The 16,615-nt window shown below is 41.6% G+C and overlaps 1 protein-coding gene across 1 annotated transcript; it reads left to right on the top strand.

Annotated features, from left to right (window-relative positions):
• Positions 1-9,816: 9,816 nt before the first annotated feature.
• LOC149247243 (uncharacterized) lies at positions 9,817-16,282 on the top strand. The gene is made up of 3 exons (XM_089443681.1): positions 9,817-10,352; positions 11,091-15,302; positions 15,781-16,282. The coding sequence occupies exons 1-3, from the start codon at positions 9,817-9,819 to the stop codon at positions 16,280-16,282; spliced, it is 5,250 nt and encodes a 1,749-aa protein (XP_089299807.1).
• The last annotated feature ends 333 nt before the right edge of the window (positions 16,283-16,615 follow it).

Below are 16,615 nucleotides of genomic sequence, written 5' to 3' on the forward strand. Positions count from 1 at the left end.
ATCTCAATTTAATTCAAGGACAAATTAAACTGGAATTTAAGGACTCGATTTTTATCATTTCTATTGCTATTTTCAACAAGTTCAGGAACTAAAAAATTTCTAACAAATAGTAAATTCTTTTATAATCAAGGAAACTTATGAAACCGACTAGAGGTCTAGGTGGAATGGGCATGTGGCCACCAATATCCACCTAGATCATTCCTCCCCCCTTAGGAAGCAATGGTCCTCATTTCCTACAGAGCCTTCATGAGGTGAAGAAATTTTTGTTGAACCCATTCCCTGGTGAACCACTTGCATTGGTGAAGGAGTTGGTCTGCTTTGACAACTCGATATAGCTGGATCCTTAATTTGTGAGTTTTTTTGATCTATGTGTCCATGATCCTATCAATTGTGGCATGTTCAATGCATCTTGGGTTGAGCTTTGTTGGCATCAACTACTCAGAAACGTGGGATATGTTCAACGATGGGGGAAAGTATGGTCGCAGTCGCTCCATAATAAATATTGGGTGCAGGCCAAGGAACGATGAAATTTTGAGCTCGAAGGCATTATCCCCTATAGTCGTGGTGATGGTTTATGACCCATATCGAAGAGGGTGGATCTTTTGGTGGGGCCCAGCGAGGCACTCCTGCAGATGTAACCAAAATTTCCCGCACACCTAAAATTTGTGTGGCACCTGATGTTGATCATGATGTTGCTTGTACTTAGCATTGGCTTTATCTAATATATCATGGACTTGCTAGAAAATGTGTTGAATCTGCTCATTGAAATTGTTAGCCCTGTCAACTTCAGACTGAACATGACTTGAATCTGCGTGAGTAGCTGCCAATGGTATGGCCACATCAATGGGACATAGTGGTTGGAATCCTAATCCCACCTAAAAGGGGTTGTGGTCAATTGAGCTATGGAGAGCTCTTTTGTAGCTATGATCGACATAAGGTAGGCTTTCATACCATGTGCATGAATGCTTTGAGTTGTACATGCACAGAATGTGCATTATCATCCTATTGATAGCCTCTTTTTGGCCATCAATTTGGGGGTGGAAGGTCGTGGACTTGGTGAGATTGGTATCTAACATCGACTAGAGGCTTGACCAAAATTTACTCAGGAACATGATGTCCCAATCTAAGATAATGGATTGTGGGATCCCAAAATGTATCCACACTCATTCAAATAAGAGCTTAACAGTGGATTATGTTGTGATACTCTTCTTGTAGGCCCCCAGAATGGTCATCTTAGAGAATATGTCAATAATCACGAAAACACAATCATTTTCATGCTTAGTAGAAGGAAGGCTCGACATGAAATCCATGGAGATGGATTTCCAAGGCCGAATAGGAGTAGGCAGAGGAGTATATAAGCTTTTATTCTTTATTTTCGGTTTGGAAATGGCGCAAGTAGTGCAGCATCTAATGTACTTCCCAACATCTTATCGAAGGTTCGCCATGGACAATTTTAGGGGCGAATGTTCGCCCTTAGGCGAAAATAAGGGGTTTTAAATTTTTAGTGGGCGAATATTTTGTATCATAGTACATTTTTACAAATCGCCTCAAATAGCCCACCTTATTTTAAGGGAGAGGGTAAAAAAGGTAAATTTAGCCCTTGAAATTAGGAGTTACAACCTTCCATTCGCCCTAATTTTGAAGAATAGGTTTTATTTAAGTGAATCCTATGGGCCAAATACCATATTTATAAAAGAGGTATGGTAAATTAATAAAAATATAAATAAATGAGAGGTATGGTATATAAATAAAACATTTTTTATATTTACTCCATAAGTCACCTTATATACATGCAAGGGTGTAAACAAATAAAAATATAAATAAAGTGGAGGTATTGTAAATAAATAAAACCTATTTTTATACTTACTCAAAAGGTATGGTAAATAAATAAAAATATAAATAAACTAGACGTATGGTAAATAAATAAAACCTCTTTTTATATTTAGTCCATAACCCTCTTTCTATTTATGAAGGCCCAAAAAAGAGGTTTTATTTAAGTGAATCCTATGGGCCAAATACCATATTTGTAAAAGTGGTATGGTAAATTAATAAAAATATAAATAAACAAGAGGTATGGTAAACAAATAAAACATTTTTTATATTTACTCCATAAATCACCTTATATTTACGAACACTCAAAAAATGTGTTATATTTAGGTGAAACCTATGGGCAAAATACTTGGGCCAAATACCATGGGCTAGATTATTATTAATACCATGCAAAAAAACATTATTAACCCTAATATTAGTATTAATAAAAATAAAAATGGCACATGGTATTGACCCATGGTATTCACGTGGAATGTAGCCTATTTAAATTGGGGAATTAAATTAGCATAGATCCATCTTTACTACTAAGACCCGAGAGGGATCAAATATCGTGATATGCAAACTAGCATAGAGTGAAAAAATATTTGATCCCTCTCGGGGCTTGGTGGATCAAGAGTAAAAATGGATGTTGTAATTTAATGTATGTTAAACATTTTAACTTGGTTAAAATAAAAATCAATTATTAATTTTATTAATTTTTATAAATTACTAATAGTAATTTTTAACCCATGGTAATACCATGGTATTCATGTGAGCATAGACTATTTAAAGGAGAAATTCTATCATCTTATATCCATCTTAATTCTGGGTCTACCAAGTGCTCAAAGGGATAAATAGATTTCATCCCCTAAGAGTGGTAGATGTGGAGTTAAGATGGATATAGGTTGGTTTTTATAATAATGAAGATATTAAATAGACTTAGGAAATTATATTGTAAAAACATCTTAAGGTGAATGGTTAAAGCTACAATTAATCACTTCACAAAATTTAGTAAAAAATACCAATATCTCCATTAATATTGGTTTTTAACTTTTTCTAATTTAACAAAAAAAAAATTCAAAACAATGAAACTTTATCACTCTTTCAGCACCCTCGCAAAAGATTTCTCACCATTTTTCAAACATTCTCAATATGATATCTTCATGAAAAAGTTTAGGCACTGATGTTGGATTAGTTGTTTGAAAAATAAGCTGGTTTGTACAACCTTTCATCTTCTGTGCTATTCTTAGTTTTTCCTAATGATCTGTAGGGGTTGGAGCCACTGCACCATATTTTCCTAAAAGGTGGAGATTGTTCACCAAAAAGGAAATTAATCTACATGTTACAACGCTATTAAAAAATGCGAGACCTATGAGGGTAGTGAATTATGCTAATAAGAAATTTAGATTGGGAGAGGCGTAATTAAATTTTATTATTTAATTGAAGATTTCCAATTAAAATAATAATAAATCTACATTTATATATTCATATATTGATTGGAAGGATTCTCACAATGGTCACTTCTTTCAATTAGACCCCTTTCAAGCCTTTGGGATAACTAATACTTTCTTATATAATATAGTTGGGGCTTGCTACTTGTTGGAATGTTGGGGTAAACAAAATTGATGTGTTTTTTTTTTTTATCTCGCAGTTGGAGTCTATGGAATAAGAAAGAAATTTGATAACTTGAAAAAAGTGGTAGCTTGATAAAAGTTGTAGAGAAAAGATTAATCTCTCCTACCTTGACAGAACTCATTGTCAATATCAACACCTACAAGAACTTTGTTGTGGAATATTATCAAAACTAATAGAAGCATATGAAAGAGTGTATTATAAGAACCTTGACAAACACGGCCACTGAAACTTGGAACATTGTTTGTAGGAAGAGAAAATTATGTTTCTTTTTTCCAAACATGTATGTTGTCAATATAAACACCTACAAGAATTTTGTTGTGGAATATTATCAAAACTAATAGAAGCATATGAAAGAGTGTATTGTAAGAACCTTGACAAACACAGCCACTGAAACTTGGAACATTGTTTGTAGGAAGAGAAAATTATGTTTCTTTTTTCCAAACATGTATGTTAGTATATTACAGTTTAATGAATATGTTTTCTTATTATCATATATGGTTTCATACTTTAACAAAACATTCACCAAGACTTCACAATGTTTTATTATTCAATAAAAGATTTTCCAAGATCTTACAAGGTTTTATAATTCAGTGAAATATTCTCCATCACTGTACAAGATAATATAATTTGGTGAGAGATTCGCCAAAAAAATTATATATACATATTATATTATTGATAAAATCACCTCCCATTTTTCCTATGTATCATGGGGATTAGCCCATTTATTATACATATAAATTTAGGGTGGTTCTTAAAAATTTCCCTGAGGTTCGCCCAATAAAAGTACTTTTGTATCACTACCATTGTTTTCTCTACTCCGAAATGTCCTACCATCTGACTGTAGTGTGCCTCCCAATTTATCTTGGCACGCTCGCTTGAAGGAACACAAAGGTGTCCCAGGTGTGATAATAGCGTGCCCAAGAGGTAAAAATATGAAACTTTCTTGCCTTCCAGAAGCATCTAGTATGTGTTTCAGAATTTTGGATCACTCTTGTGAAGATGCGGCCACCCTAAAGTCTTGTATCCACCAAAGTCGAGCACAGTGGTCAGCGCCATAACCAGTGGTTGGTTGAGACAGTCTACAAAATTATTGGTGCTTCCCTTCTTTACTTGATTTTCAAATGGAACTGTTGATGATATGTGGACCACTTATGATGGTGATCATTTTGTAACTTTCTTTGTGTTTTTATGAACTCCAGGGGTCGGTGGTCTATGTGGATGTCTGTTTCCTTTCCCATAACGTAATGCTTCCATTGTCGGTAAACTTGCATAATGGAATAAAACTCTTTTTCATAGGTGGGATACTTTTGGACTGTGTTTGAAAGTATCTCGTAGTGATATGCCATCAGATGCCCCTGCCCTGATAGCATAGTCGAAGGCATCTCTCTCAATCTCAAATGGTTGTTGCGGGTCTGGTAATGTGAGCACTAGTGCAGAGCAAAGATGATGCTTCAACTTGGAAAATGCCTTTTGTTGGGATTCGGACCAGAAGAAATTTGTTTTTTCTCTGCCCTTTATGACTTGAATCAAAGGCCAAGTGATATGAGAGAAACCTAATACGAACCTGCGGTAGAAATTGGCAAGACCCGGAAATCTTCATAGCTCTATTAGAGTGGTTGGGACTTGCCAATATCGAATAACTTGTATCTTGGTTGGGTCCACATGCACACCCCACTCATCAATTATGTACCCCATATATTGAACCTTGGTCATACCAAAAGTTCATTTCTCCAAATTGGCACACAATTGTGTTGTCGCAGGGTTTGGAGGACCTACCAAATATGGTGTAGGTTCTCTTCCCAACTCTTGATGAAGATTAGGAGGTTTTCCAAATACAATACCATGAATGAGTTGGTGAAGGGATTCAAGATGTCATCCATCATCCTCATGAAGTTTTTTGGGCCATTCGTTAACCCGAAAGGGATGACCAGCCATTTGAAAAGCCCTCCTTAGATTTTAAGGCAGTATTCCACACATTGGAGGGTTTGGTTGGCACCTGGTGATAACCAGACTTCAAATAAATCTTGTTGAGATATTTGGCCCCATCGAGTTGGTCAAGAAGGTCATCAATCCATGGTATTGGATACCTATTCTAAATAGTGATCTTATTCAGCACTCGATATTCTATACAAAGTCTCCAGGTGTCGTATTTGTTCTGTACCAACACGATTAGGCTCCCACAGGGTGATGAACTTGACTTGATGTGCCCTTTCTGCAACAGCTCATGAATCTACTTCTTAATTTCATCGTTCTCCATAATAGAGCATTAGTAGATCGGTTCATTTCGTAACAGCGCACACAGGGTCAGATTGATGGAGTACTTGACTTGACAATGCAGGGGTACCCATGTGGGTGAGGTGAAGATGTCCCTGTACTCCTCCACAACCTTGTCCATCTGTTGCTACCGTGCAGAGGAGCCCTATCTAGAAGCTATGGATGTGACCATAGTATTCTTCTTACCCTAAGGGTGAATCATAGGGAAGACAAATTTCCCAGTCTACAAAATGATCTTCCTACATTTCTTCGCGACGATCAAAGAGATTGTGGTAGGTGGTGCTACCTCTGGTATCTTGTATAACTTATTTCCCAAAGAAATAATAACAGTGCGAGGCCTAGACTCATATAAAGCATGACGCTTCCACACGTATGGTTGCCTAATAATACATCACAAACTTCAAGAGGATCAACATCACATATTACCTCATTTTTGAATGGTTTGATGTTGTAGGAAAGGGTACATTGTTGGTTGACGCAAAGATATCATCCTTGGTGAAGCCACCCAATGATGTATAGTTGGAGATGTGGTGTGGTTGGTAGGCCCAACTGCTTCACGACCTCTGCTGAAATGATGTTATTTTGGCTTCCACTGTAGACAATGAATTGTAGTGAAGAACCCTTCACCCACATCTGCGAGTGGACGAGTCGCTCCCCCTCCTCTTGATCTTCGAGCTCAATCTTCCAGATCTCAGTGGTGGCAATGGTGGCACTGGGCTCCACATCAATAACCTACTTCCCTTTTTCATTCCCCTTTTTGGGTTTTGACTTAGAACATGCATCTGATTCGGAAGCCTTCAACTCAGCCACCAATGACTGCTTGGATTGACACTCACTTATGTTGTGAGTGGGACTCTTATGGAACTCACACCATTTCCCTATGTAGTTCTTTGTCTTTGTGGTGTTTTTCTTTGCTTATGGCTTTGGTGGGTTGTTCTGGGTTGCACCATCTTGGTTTTTTCCTTTGTTCTATGGTTTGGGGGTGCCTTTCCCTTGCTTTGGATTCACAAATCTAAAGTCTCACTTCTTATGTTTAAATTTGTGCTTGACCTTGACAATGTATCGATAGGAGGCGCCAAGCGAGGAGATGTCCAATAACTCCATATTGTCTTGGATGTACTTGTGTAGACAGTCGCAGTACTTGAGTACCAAATGCCACTAATAATCCTTGACACCCAACTTTGTGTGAAGGGTATGAAAAATATTTGTGAATTTTGTTACGTCTTGACCTATTCCCTATCGCAGCGTGGTCCACTTTATGTATTTATCTTCATAGCTCCTGACAGGGTAATATTGTTCCTTGATGGCATCTTAGAAATAATTCCATGTGGGTGCAACTGAAAACAATGAGGGTTCCCTCTTGTCCTTCTATTCACAGTAGGTTTCCCACCAGTCCTTGACATGGGGGGAGGCTTTGAGGAGTGAAAAAAGTAATATTTTACCGATTAGAAAAGTTATGAGCTATAAAATATGCTTCCAACAGATTTAACCATATGTCTGCAACATTTGTATCTATCTGGCCTTCAAATATGGGAATTTCAAAGTTGACTTGTACCTTAAAGGGAGTGGCGCCTCCAAAGTGGTTGCTAGATGAAGATGCATCACTTGTGGGTAGCCACCAAAGGATCTAGGAAAAGTTATACATGATTGCATTCCTTTGCCAGTCAAGGGCTTCCTCAAGCAATATTTTGAAAGCATATCTTGCTCCCTCATCTTCCTTTTCTTCTTCCATGGGAGGTCATCAGGGTTTGTGAGCTTGGTCTTGTAAATTTTCACTCGTTATACCCTGACCGCGTTAGGGACATGCAAAGAAAAATGGAGAAAGAGAAGACCGCTCTAATACCACGGATATGGACTTATGCAAGAAGACAAAAGAATATAGATATAAACATAAACATAAATCTTCATTTCATAATATCAAGGAATTGAAAGATGCTTGCAAGAAGAATGGAAATAAACTAGCTCGAGCGATGGTGGCTTATCTCTAAGAAGAGATGTGGTGGCTGCATGCCTCTGATTTGTGTTACAATGAGGCTCAAGGTCCTTTTTATTATTGAACAACAAAGGGAAACCCTAAACAACCAAAATCCTAACCCCAGGAGGTGGGATGCCAAGAGTTTGTGGGCCCCATTGGGGTTAGTTGGGAAGTCAACTTCCCGAGGTCATAAATTGGCCATATGATCTCCATTTGGCGTGTATGATACCTAGTTGGAAAGGTATCTCCAATTATTACAAGATTTTTGGTAGGATCGTATAACTATGAGCCTGCTGTGGACCTAAAAAAACATTGTTTAGGGGGTCAAAACAGCTCCGAAAGTTCAGGACCTGAAAATTTGCTAAAAATAGTAAATGCTACTATAATCAAGGAAACTGATGAAATCAACTAGAGGTCTAGGTGGAATATGTAGGTAGCCACCAATATACACTTGGATCAATGAACACCACTAGCTCCAATAGTGGAGTGTTAGAGCAACCACTTGCTCCTCCAAAATAACTATCTTCCTCTCTAATGCGTAGTGGGAGGAGTCAAGGTGAAAAGTCCTTTGCTTGAGCTATGAGGGTGCATATATAAAAAATGGGTGACTATTCACCTCCCTTGTGACTCTTAGACTACCCTTATGACTCTTTTACTTCAATAACACCTTTTGATTCCTTCATGATTTTCCACATTCTATACGTGACTCTTGGACTTCCACTTTACATTACATTTCTCATATATTTAAAATTACATAATCATATCCACAAATGATGTGGAAAATGATGACTCGCATAACATATTCACATGACGCCTTGACAAGACGTGACATAACATGGACTCAATGATGATATGGAAATGTCAAGACATTCTTTTTGTTGCTATATGTATTTCCTTTCAAAAGATGGTACATGCTTCTCTTCCTCCTCCTTCATAAGGCTTGAAGGTAGGGAGTCTTCACTATAATCTTCATCTTTGTATGTTGTCACAATATGGTCTCCCTTCATCTTCTTGTTCAATGATCAACTTGTCTTTTGGAGTTGCATAGGTGTCTCATAGCAGAGTCTCCTCCTTCTCATTCATCATCATCATGTCATGACAAGATATAATGTTTGCAACTGAAAACCACTCATGAAAAGATGTCAGCAGTCTAAAAACATCCTAATCTAACATGCTTCATGAAAATAATTGGTTTAGTTGTAACTAGGTGCTAGATTGAGAGCCAGACTCAGGGATTACACAATGCGTAGTTCCAGAGGTCAGGAGTGGAGGATTGAGGCTTGAGACTATGCATTGTGTGGTTCTAGAGGCCTGGGAAATATCACTACGTAGTTGAGGAGCTCGGTGAGGCAGTCTTGAGCCTTGAAGTTGCCCATTATGCAACACGGGAGAGAGAGAGAGATGCCTAGTGATTGTGCGGTTGCGTAGTTCAAGGGGTCAGGATGAACGCTTGAGGTTTGACACTGCGCAGTTCACAGGAAGAGGTTGATTGGGAGACTAAACTGTGCAGTTGTGGAGATAAATAGGCAAGGGTTGAGCATTGAGACTGCACAATGCATAGTCCTTGTGTTATGAAACCAGCTCACAAAAAGATAGAAAAGATAGATGAATGCCTTAGAAATAAGCCTCTTTGAGGGGGCAACCTCCTTTACATTACACAAATGAACAATTCTTCGATGATACAAATGAAAAGACCTCCTTTCTATATATAGGAGTCTAAGGGATCATAACATAATCAGAGCCGACATAACAATAATAATGTAAGGGCACAATAATAACAATAGTGCGCTTCTATGGGGCACTATAGTAACAATATGGGCACTGCATGGGTACATCAATATAATAAAGGGGTTGTACTAATAACAATAAGGGGTTACACTAGAGTTCTTCCGCTCGCCATGGCCGCGCCCTGAGCCCCTCCTGCCTCCCCGTGCCTTGCAACCTGGCTGCGAGGTCTGTCTGCGATCGGGCCTCCCGCCCCTGAGCCCGCCATCTCCCTCCCTCCCCCTTCCCCGTGTCTCCTCTCTTCCCCTCGCCTTTCCTGACCTCGACCCTGCCTCTCCTTGCTCCTGCGCCTAGCAGCTATTGCTGCTAGGTCGCCTGCCTCTGGCTGTTCCCCGACCATGGCGGCCTTGGGCCCTTCTGGACCGGATCAGGTCGATCTTATGAAATCTTTTGCCTCCCTCACCCAGGAGAACTCCTCGGAGAGGATCAGACCAGTTACTTCTCGCTTCGTCAAAAAAATGGATGAGATCCCAGAAATTCCGCTCCCCCCTGCCCTTCCCCGGAGAACGGCAGTTGCTCTAGCTGATAGAGGTTTGGTTGGTCAGTTCACAGGTTTATGGCCCTCCCCACGCACTGTTCAGCGATGGGTGGAAAGAAACTGGAACTCAATCGTGCAAGGCAAGATAGCGATCCGCTTCTGCGGAAGAGGGTTTTTTACGTTCCTATTCGAAACAGTGGAAGACAGAAACCTAATCTTCCGGAACGGCCCATATTTCATGGATACTAGAGGCCTTTACCTGAACAGATGGACACCGGATTTTGACCCGGAGATGGATGTCCCCAATGCAGTTCCCGTCTGGGTCCGGCTCCCGCATCTCCCTCTACATTGCTGGGGAGATGAATCAGTGAAGGCAATTGGAAACGGAATAGGGAAGTATATTGACAGATCGGAACCAAAGGAGAACATGCACGCATGCGCAAGAATCTGTGTAGAAGTGGACCTCGGGAAGGGACTACCAGAAGCCATCAAGCTCAGAGTTGACCAATGGACGCATCTTCAGCAAGTCGATTACGAACAGCTCCCCTTCAAGTGCAAGGTATGTCACGAGTATGGACATTTTGCCAATAGATGTAGTAAAGCAAATGCAAATGTTTCTGATTCTAACCCTGAAACAACAGAGGAAGCCTGGGAAACCGTCAAAAAGAAGAGGCCCAACCCTCCTAAAGGAAAACTCATCAACCCTACAGCCCCCCCTCTCCCCCCTTCTCCGTCAAGGCCGACCATGCCCGCATCCTCCAACCCATTTGAATCCTTATCAGAAGCTGACCCTCCTTCCCCCCCCCCCCTCCCCTAGAGTCCCTCCTGTCACCCCCGCCTCCCCCCCGCCTTCCTCCCCCCCTCCCTCCTCCCCCCCACACACTATAGAGAGAATATTAACCCGGAACAAGTCTAAGGAAAGCAACACTTCCGTAGAACCACCAAGGAAAGTCGGAAGGAAAACAAATAAAGAAGTAAGGGATGAGGCGGCAGCAAAAGAAATGACAACAGGGATTCAACAGCCAATGGATACTTATCTGGATAAGATGAAAGGAAATGGCGAGAAAGGGAAAGAGAAAGGAGGTCCTCAAAACAAATTATTTAAGTAATGAATCTGGTCTCTTGGAATTGTAGGGGGATGGGCTCCTCCCTCAAAGTCAACGCAGTCTGTGACCTTCTTAAATCAGAACACCCAGACATCCTCCTCCTCCAGGAGACCAAAATTAATGATCAGGACTTCAAAAACTACCTAAAGAATAACAGAACTTATGAAGGAATAGCAGTTAGCGCAGCTGGTGCCTCAGGGGGCATAGGGACCATTTGGAACAAACAAAAATGGAAATTGTTAAATAAAAAACAAAGCAGCTGGTGGATCCGCTCAGATATTCAAAACATAACAGAGACAGAAGAATATACTATCTATAATGTCTACGCCCCCCCACACTATCGAGACAAGGATGCCTGTTGGAAGTCAATTGCAGCAGACCTCCAAGAAACTCAAGGACGGAACCTTTTTCTAGGGGGAGACCTAAATTTAATAAGGAATGCTGATGAAAAGATGGGGGGAAACTTCCTGGCTGATCCCTCTAGGGATGCCATTGAGGAAATCATTCTAAATCACAATTTAGTGGACTTCCCTCCTCAGAATGGGAGATTCACCTGGTCCAACAAGAGAGCAGGTAGAAACAATATTAAGGAAAGACTGGACCGAATTCTCGTCCAAGACAGAATAGTGGTTAAATTTGCATGCATCAAAAGTCTCATTATCCAAGGGAGCTTCTCAGACCATAAGCCTGTAGCACTCAAATTGGATAAAGGAGAAAATCTGGGTCCGCTACCATTCAGATACAACAAAGCGTGGGAGGATCAGGAAGATTTCCGAACTCTGATTAAAGAACATTGGTCAACAGAGATCAGAGGGTCCCCGCACTATGTCTGGGAATCCAAAATAAAGATTCTGCGTTGGGCCATCAAACAGTGGGTCAAAACCAGGGTAATAGAAGAAAATCGAAACAAATCTGCACTCCAAGCCAAACTCATGCAGTGGGATCAAGGGAAAGACAGCAGACAAGACACGGAAGAGGAGCAGATCCAAGAGATGGAACTCCAAAAGGAACTGTACAAGCTGAACAGAAAAGAGGAAGAGGAACAAAGACAAAAGTCAAGATGTCTATGGCTCAAGTCGGGAGATAGGAACACCTCCTTTTTCCACAACAACTTGAAACTCAGGAGAGCAGGTAATAATATAGATAAAATTTCTGTTGATGGAGTAGAAATAAAAGAGCAAAAGGAAATCATGGAGGCTGCGTCTGCTCATTTCCAAGATCTCCTCACCGCGGGCCAGCAAAGCAGTGATGGCATGGAAATTCTTGACACGATGGAATGTAAAACCTCTGAAGATCAAAATTCTGAGCTGGACAAGGAAATTACTGAGGAAGAGATCGAGCAAACAATGCGCAATATGGCCTCAGACAAGGCCCCGGGACCCGATGGTTTCACTGTGGACTTCTACAAGACACACTGGGACACCATCAAAAAGGATTACATCAGAGTTGTTAGAAATTTCTTCCAAAGATGCAAGATGGGCAGTGGAATAAAATCCTCCTTCCTTGCCTTAATTCCTAAAGATCCCAACCCTCTCTCCTTTAATCGTTTCCGTCCTATCTCCCTCTGCAACGTCTCCTACAAAATAGTAACTAAGATCCTTGCTAACAGGCTCAAATCCATCCTTCCTACCCTTATCTCTGAGAACCAAGGGGGCTTTGTCCCGAAGAGACATATTGCTGACAATGTAATTCTCATCCAGGAGGCAATTCAAAGTAGCATCACTAGGAATGAAAAGGGTATGATAATGAAGTTGGACATGGCCAATGCTTTTGACCGAGTAAATCACTCTTTCCTCCAGGCAGTCCTTAAAAAGATGGGAATATCAGAGCTCTTTATAAGCAGGGTCCGGGAGTGCATTTCGGGCAATTGGACCGCCCCCCTCATAAATGGAAGGCCCAGCAAAGCTTTTAAAAGCTCTAGGGGCCTGAGGCAAGGGTGCCCGCTCTCTCCTTTCCTCTACATTCTTATGGCGGAAGCTCTTAGTTCGAAGCTGGAAAATCTGAGGAAGAAAAGAGAAATAACAGGGATTGAAATTGTCAGAGGATCGAAAGGTATCAATCATTCTCTGTTTGCGGATGACACCCTTCTCATAGGAGGTGCATCTAGCATAATGGCGAGGAGATTTAAAAAAGTCTTGGACCTCTTTCTTCTTGCCTCAGGAGGCAAACTCAACAATAACAAATGCATGTTGTATGCCTGGAACATCCCTAACCATATCTTACAGCGCATATCCCTCATCATGGAAATTCCAGCGCAGCTGAATTGGAACCATTTCATGTATCTGGGGCTCCCACTGGCTAAAGAGAAAATCAATTCAGGGATTTGGGTCAAGATTATTGAAAAGCTCAAAGGCAAATTGCAAAGTTGGGGAGTGCACTGGTTGAATTTAGCAGGCAGATCGATTTTGATCAAGTCAGTCCTCGCCTCTCTTCCCATATATCAGTTCGCTATCGCTCTTGCTCCGGCAAGCATTCACAATCATATGGAGTTGATAATTCGGAGTTTTCTGTGGCAAGGTGGTAAGCAGAATACCAAGAAGTTCAGTTTGGTAAAGTGGGATAAGGTGATCCTTCCGGTGGAAAAGGGTGGGCTAGGAATAAGGGTTCCTAGGTTAGCAAATCTAGCATTGGGCTTCAAGTTGATCTGGAGGATTTTGAATGAAAAAGGGGCTTGGTGGACTTCCATAATGAAGAAAAAATACCTAAATGGCCCAAACAGCAATATCCTATCAGAAAACATCATAGAAAGGCAAGGCACTCCAACTTGGAACCTTATCAAGAAAACGATCCCCCTTTGCAAGCCGTTCATCTCTAGAGCTCCGGGGAATGGCAAAGAAATAAGCATCTGGAAAGATAGAATAATGGGGTCTCAGGCCAGAGAAATCCTCCATCACATGGTCCCCCTTCAAAGATGGATGGCTGATTCGAATTTCAACTCTCTCTCTGATATCTCTCTATGGGATCATGATAGCTGGGCAGGCTGGTTCCTCCCCAATCTCCCTCTAAATTTAGTCAAGCTCTGGGATGAGCTCAAAAGCTCCCTCAGTGGTTCAGCACCCACCAGCAGAAGGGATGAAGACAAGTTCGTTTGGGACCCAAATGGGGGCAATTACTCAGTTAAAGAAGGATACAAAGCTCTCCAAGACATCTCTGTGGTAAACAATTGGCCCCTGTACAAAGCTACATGGCGCCCTGAATGCCCCCCAAAGGTCAAATTATTCAATTGGACCCTTCTCCACGGCAAAATTCTAACTGCTGAGAACCTCAGGAAGCGAGGTATCCAGGGGCCATCTATGTGTTGTCTTTGCAGGTCAGCTGAAGAATCCATAACTCATCTCTTTGTTGAGTGCCCGACATCTAAAGCTTGTTGGTACCTTCTCTCTGGCGCTATCTCTTCAGAAGCCCTCCCTTCTCAGATCTCGACCCTCCACAAAAACTGGGACAAAAGACTCTATCAACCCAAAAAAGGTAACCACATAGTGCATAGGATCTGGAACAGCATCCCTGCAAATCTGAGTTGGCAAATATGGATTGCACGTAACAAATGCATCTTCAACAACCAAAAGCCTTCCATTACAGGTATCGTGGCTAAATCCATTGCCCTCATTGCAGAGTCTTTCGAAGCATCAGGGGTTTCTGAGAAAGACCTGGAGGTCGAGGATGAAAGGCTCAAGGACTGGCTGGGAAAATTCAACCTTACTCCAAGACCTTTTGTAGGCAACAGAGAGAGGAATGGCAATCAGAATTGGAAGCTCCGCGGCACCGAAGAAGAAATTAGTACCTGGATCAGGAAACAAAAAAGGCCTACCCTGTATTTTGATGGAGCCTCAAAAAAGAACCCAGGCCAAGCTGGGGCTGGTGGGATCATTAAGGATGAGCAGGGGAACACTATGGTCTCCTTTGAATGGGGCTTAGGCCAAATGTCTAACAACAAAGCCGAGGCCTATAGCCTCCTTCTGGGCTCTCTCATTGCAAAGAGCAAAGGCCTTCAGAATCTGCTCATCTTAGGAGATTCAGCTATTATAATAGTTGCCATGAATTCAGGTAGAGACTTCAAACAATTGGCCCTTAACAACATTAAGAATCGAATCATGGAGAACGTCAGAGTGTTAGGAGAAGTCAATTTTAATCATATCCTCAGGAATTTCAACAAGGAGGCTGACCAGCAAGCTAACCAAGCGGTCAGAAGGAGGATCGGCCAGGTCAGAGAAAACAATTCATTCTATGCCAAGGAAATCCCGTGAGCACAAGCCAGCCGTCGTTCCATACCAAGGGAGTAGTCAACTCAGACATCAGAGCCACCTTGTCGCATCTCTCTGCATTTTCCGGCTCAATGATGGAGCATCTCAACCTCGGGCATCTAAACCCCTCAGCGTCCGAACTGCCCGCGTGACTCCTTGTCCTTCCAAGGCCGGCTCTCTGGGCGTATACAGCAAAGTCCATACCTCTTGCAATCAGTATGTCAAAATGGTAATCATGGAAACTGATCGTTTTCACTCTATTTTTGAGCACTCTCAGATCCGATCCATCAGCGCGCAGAACCTTCCGTCACCTATAAACAGTGGGCAGCTCCATAACATTTCCTCTGTCAGCGATCGATCTTCTACAGCAAGTTCCTGGTGCACTTGGGTAGCACACTTCTCCTCAAGGATCCTCACCGGTCCTGAGCCTGTGGTAAGAAACTTTCAGTTATATGTGAATTCGTTTTTTTCTAACAGTCGCTCTTGCTCCCCAAGCAGAGATTGCCAGAAGACCGAAAGGCCCCTTCGCCTCCTCTCAAATTCGCAGCTCCTCTGCGGTCCCGCGCTCTTCAAGGCGGACTCTGATTCCCTCTTCAAAAGCACGCTCTCCCTTCTCTTCCCTCAGGTTACTCCAATGGCGGGTCAGCAAGGCCAGACCTCCAACCAGGCCCAGACCAAAGACCCAATGAGGAACATCTTCAATAACAAAGAATGTAATATGTGTAAGGCACATACTGTGATGATTAACAACCTTATAGCTCAGGTTAAAGAACTAACAGAAGACTATCATGCTGATAGAAACTCCAAAAGAAAGAAATTGGAAAAAAGAAAAAGGGAAATTGAAGATCTTAAAGACCGCTGCATCCACATGGAGGCGGTTATTGATCATCTGCGCACTCTCACTGAGAGCCAACATGCAGAAAACTCGACTAGAGCCAGCGTTCAAAAGGAAGACTCGGTCACTGCTCATTATCCTTGATCTTATGCATTACAAATTTGCCTGGTTAGGTGGTTCTTATGTAAGGCAGTATTGCCGTTTGTCTACCGTTTTGTGTTCAATCAAAAGAAACTTTGAGGACTATGGGTCTGCGTACCCGGTTTTGTACCTCAGTTCTTACTCTTTTCCTCGCCATGTACTAGATCTTACTTCAGAAAGTTTTTCTAATATATGAGTAGCCGACATTGTAAAAAAAAAAAAAAAAAAGGGGTTACACTAGTAGTATAGGGTCCTAACATGCCCCTCTCCTTCAAAAGGTGTTGTCCTCAATGCTTGAGTAGTTCTTGATGCTTCTGTATAAAATTCTTGTCCTCC

Source organism: Pinus tabuliformis, chromosome 7 (genome assembly GCF_031772625.1).
Source record: "Pinus tabuliformis cultivar Carrire ecotype Pingquan chromosome 7, CPIR1, whole genome shotgun sequence".
Lineage (NCBI taxonomy): Eukaryota > Viridiplantae > Streptophyta > Pinopsida > Pinales > Pinaceae > Pinus > Pinus tabuliformis.

Excerpts from the sequence above, each read along its gene's own strand:
- LOC149247243 (XM_089443681.1), top strand. The coding sequence starts at position 9,817 with ATGGCGGCCTTGGGCCCTTCTGGACCGGATCAGGTCGATCTTATGAAA. Across the intron at positions 10,353-11,090 it reads ATTGGAAACGGAATAGGGAA|GGGGATGGGCTCCTCCCTCA; the intron begins GTATATTGACAG and ends TTGGAATTGTAG. Across the intron at positions 15,303-15,780 it reads TTCTATGCCAAGGAAATCCC|TCGCTCTTGCTCCCCAAGCA; the intron begins GTGAGCACAAGC and ends TTTTTCTAACAG.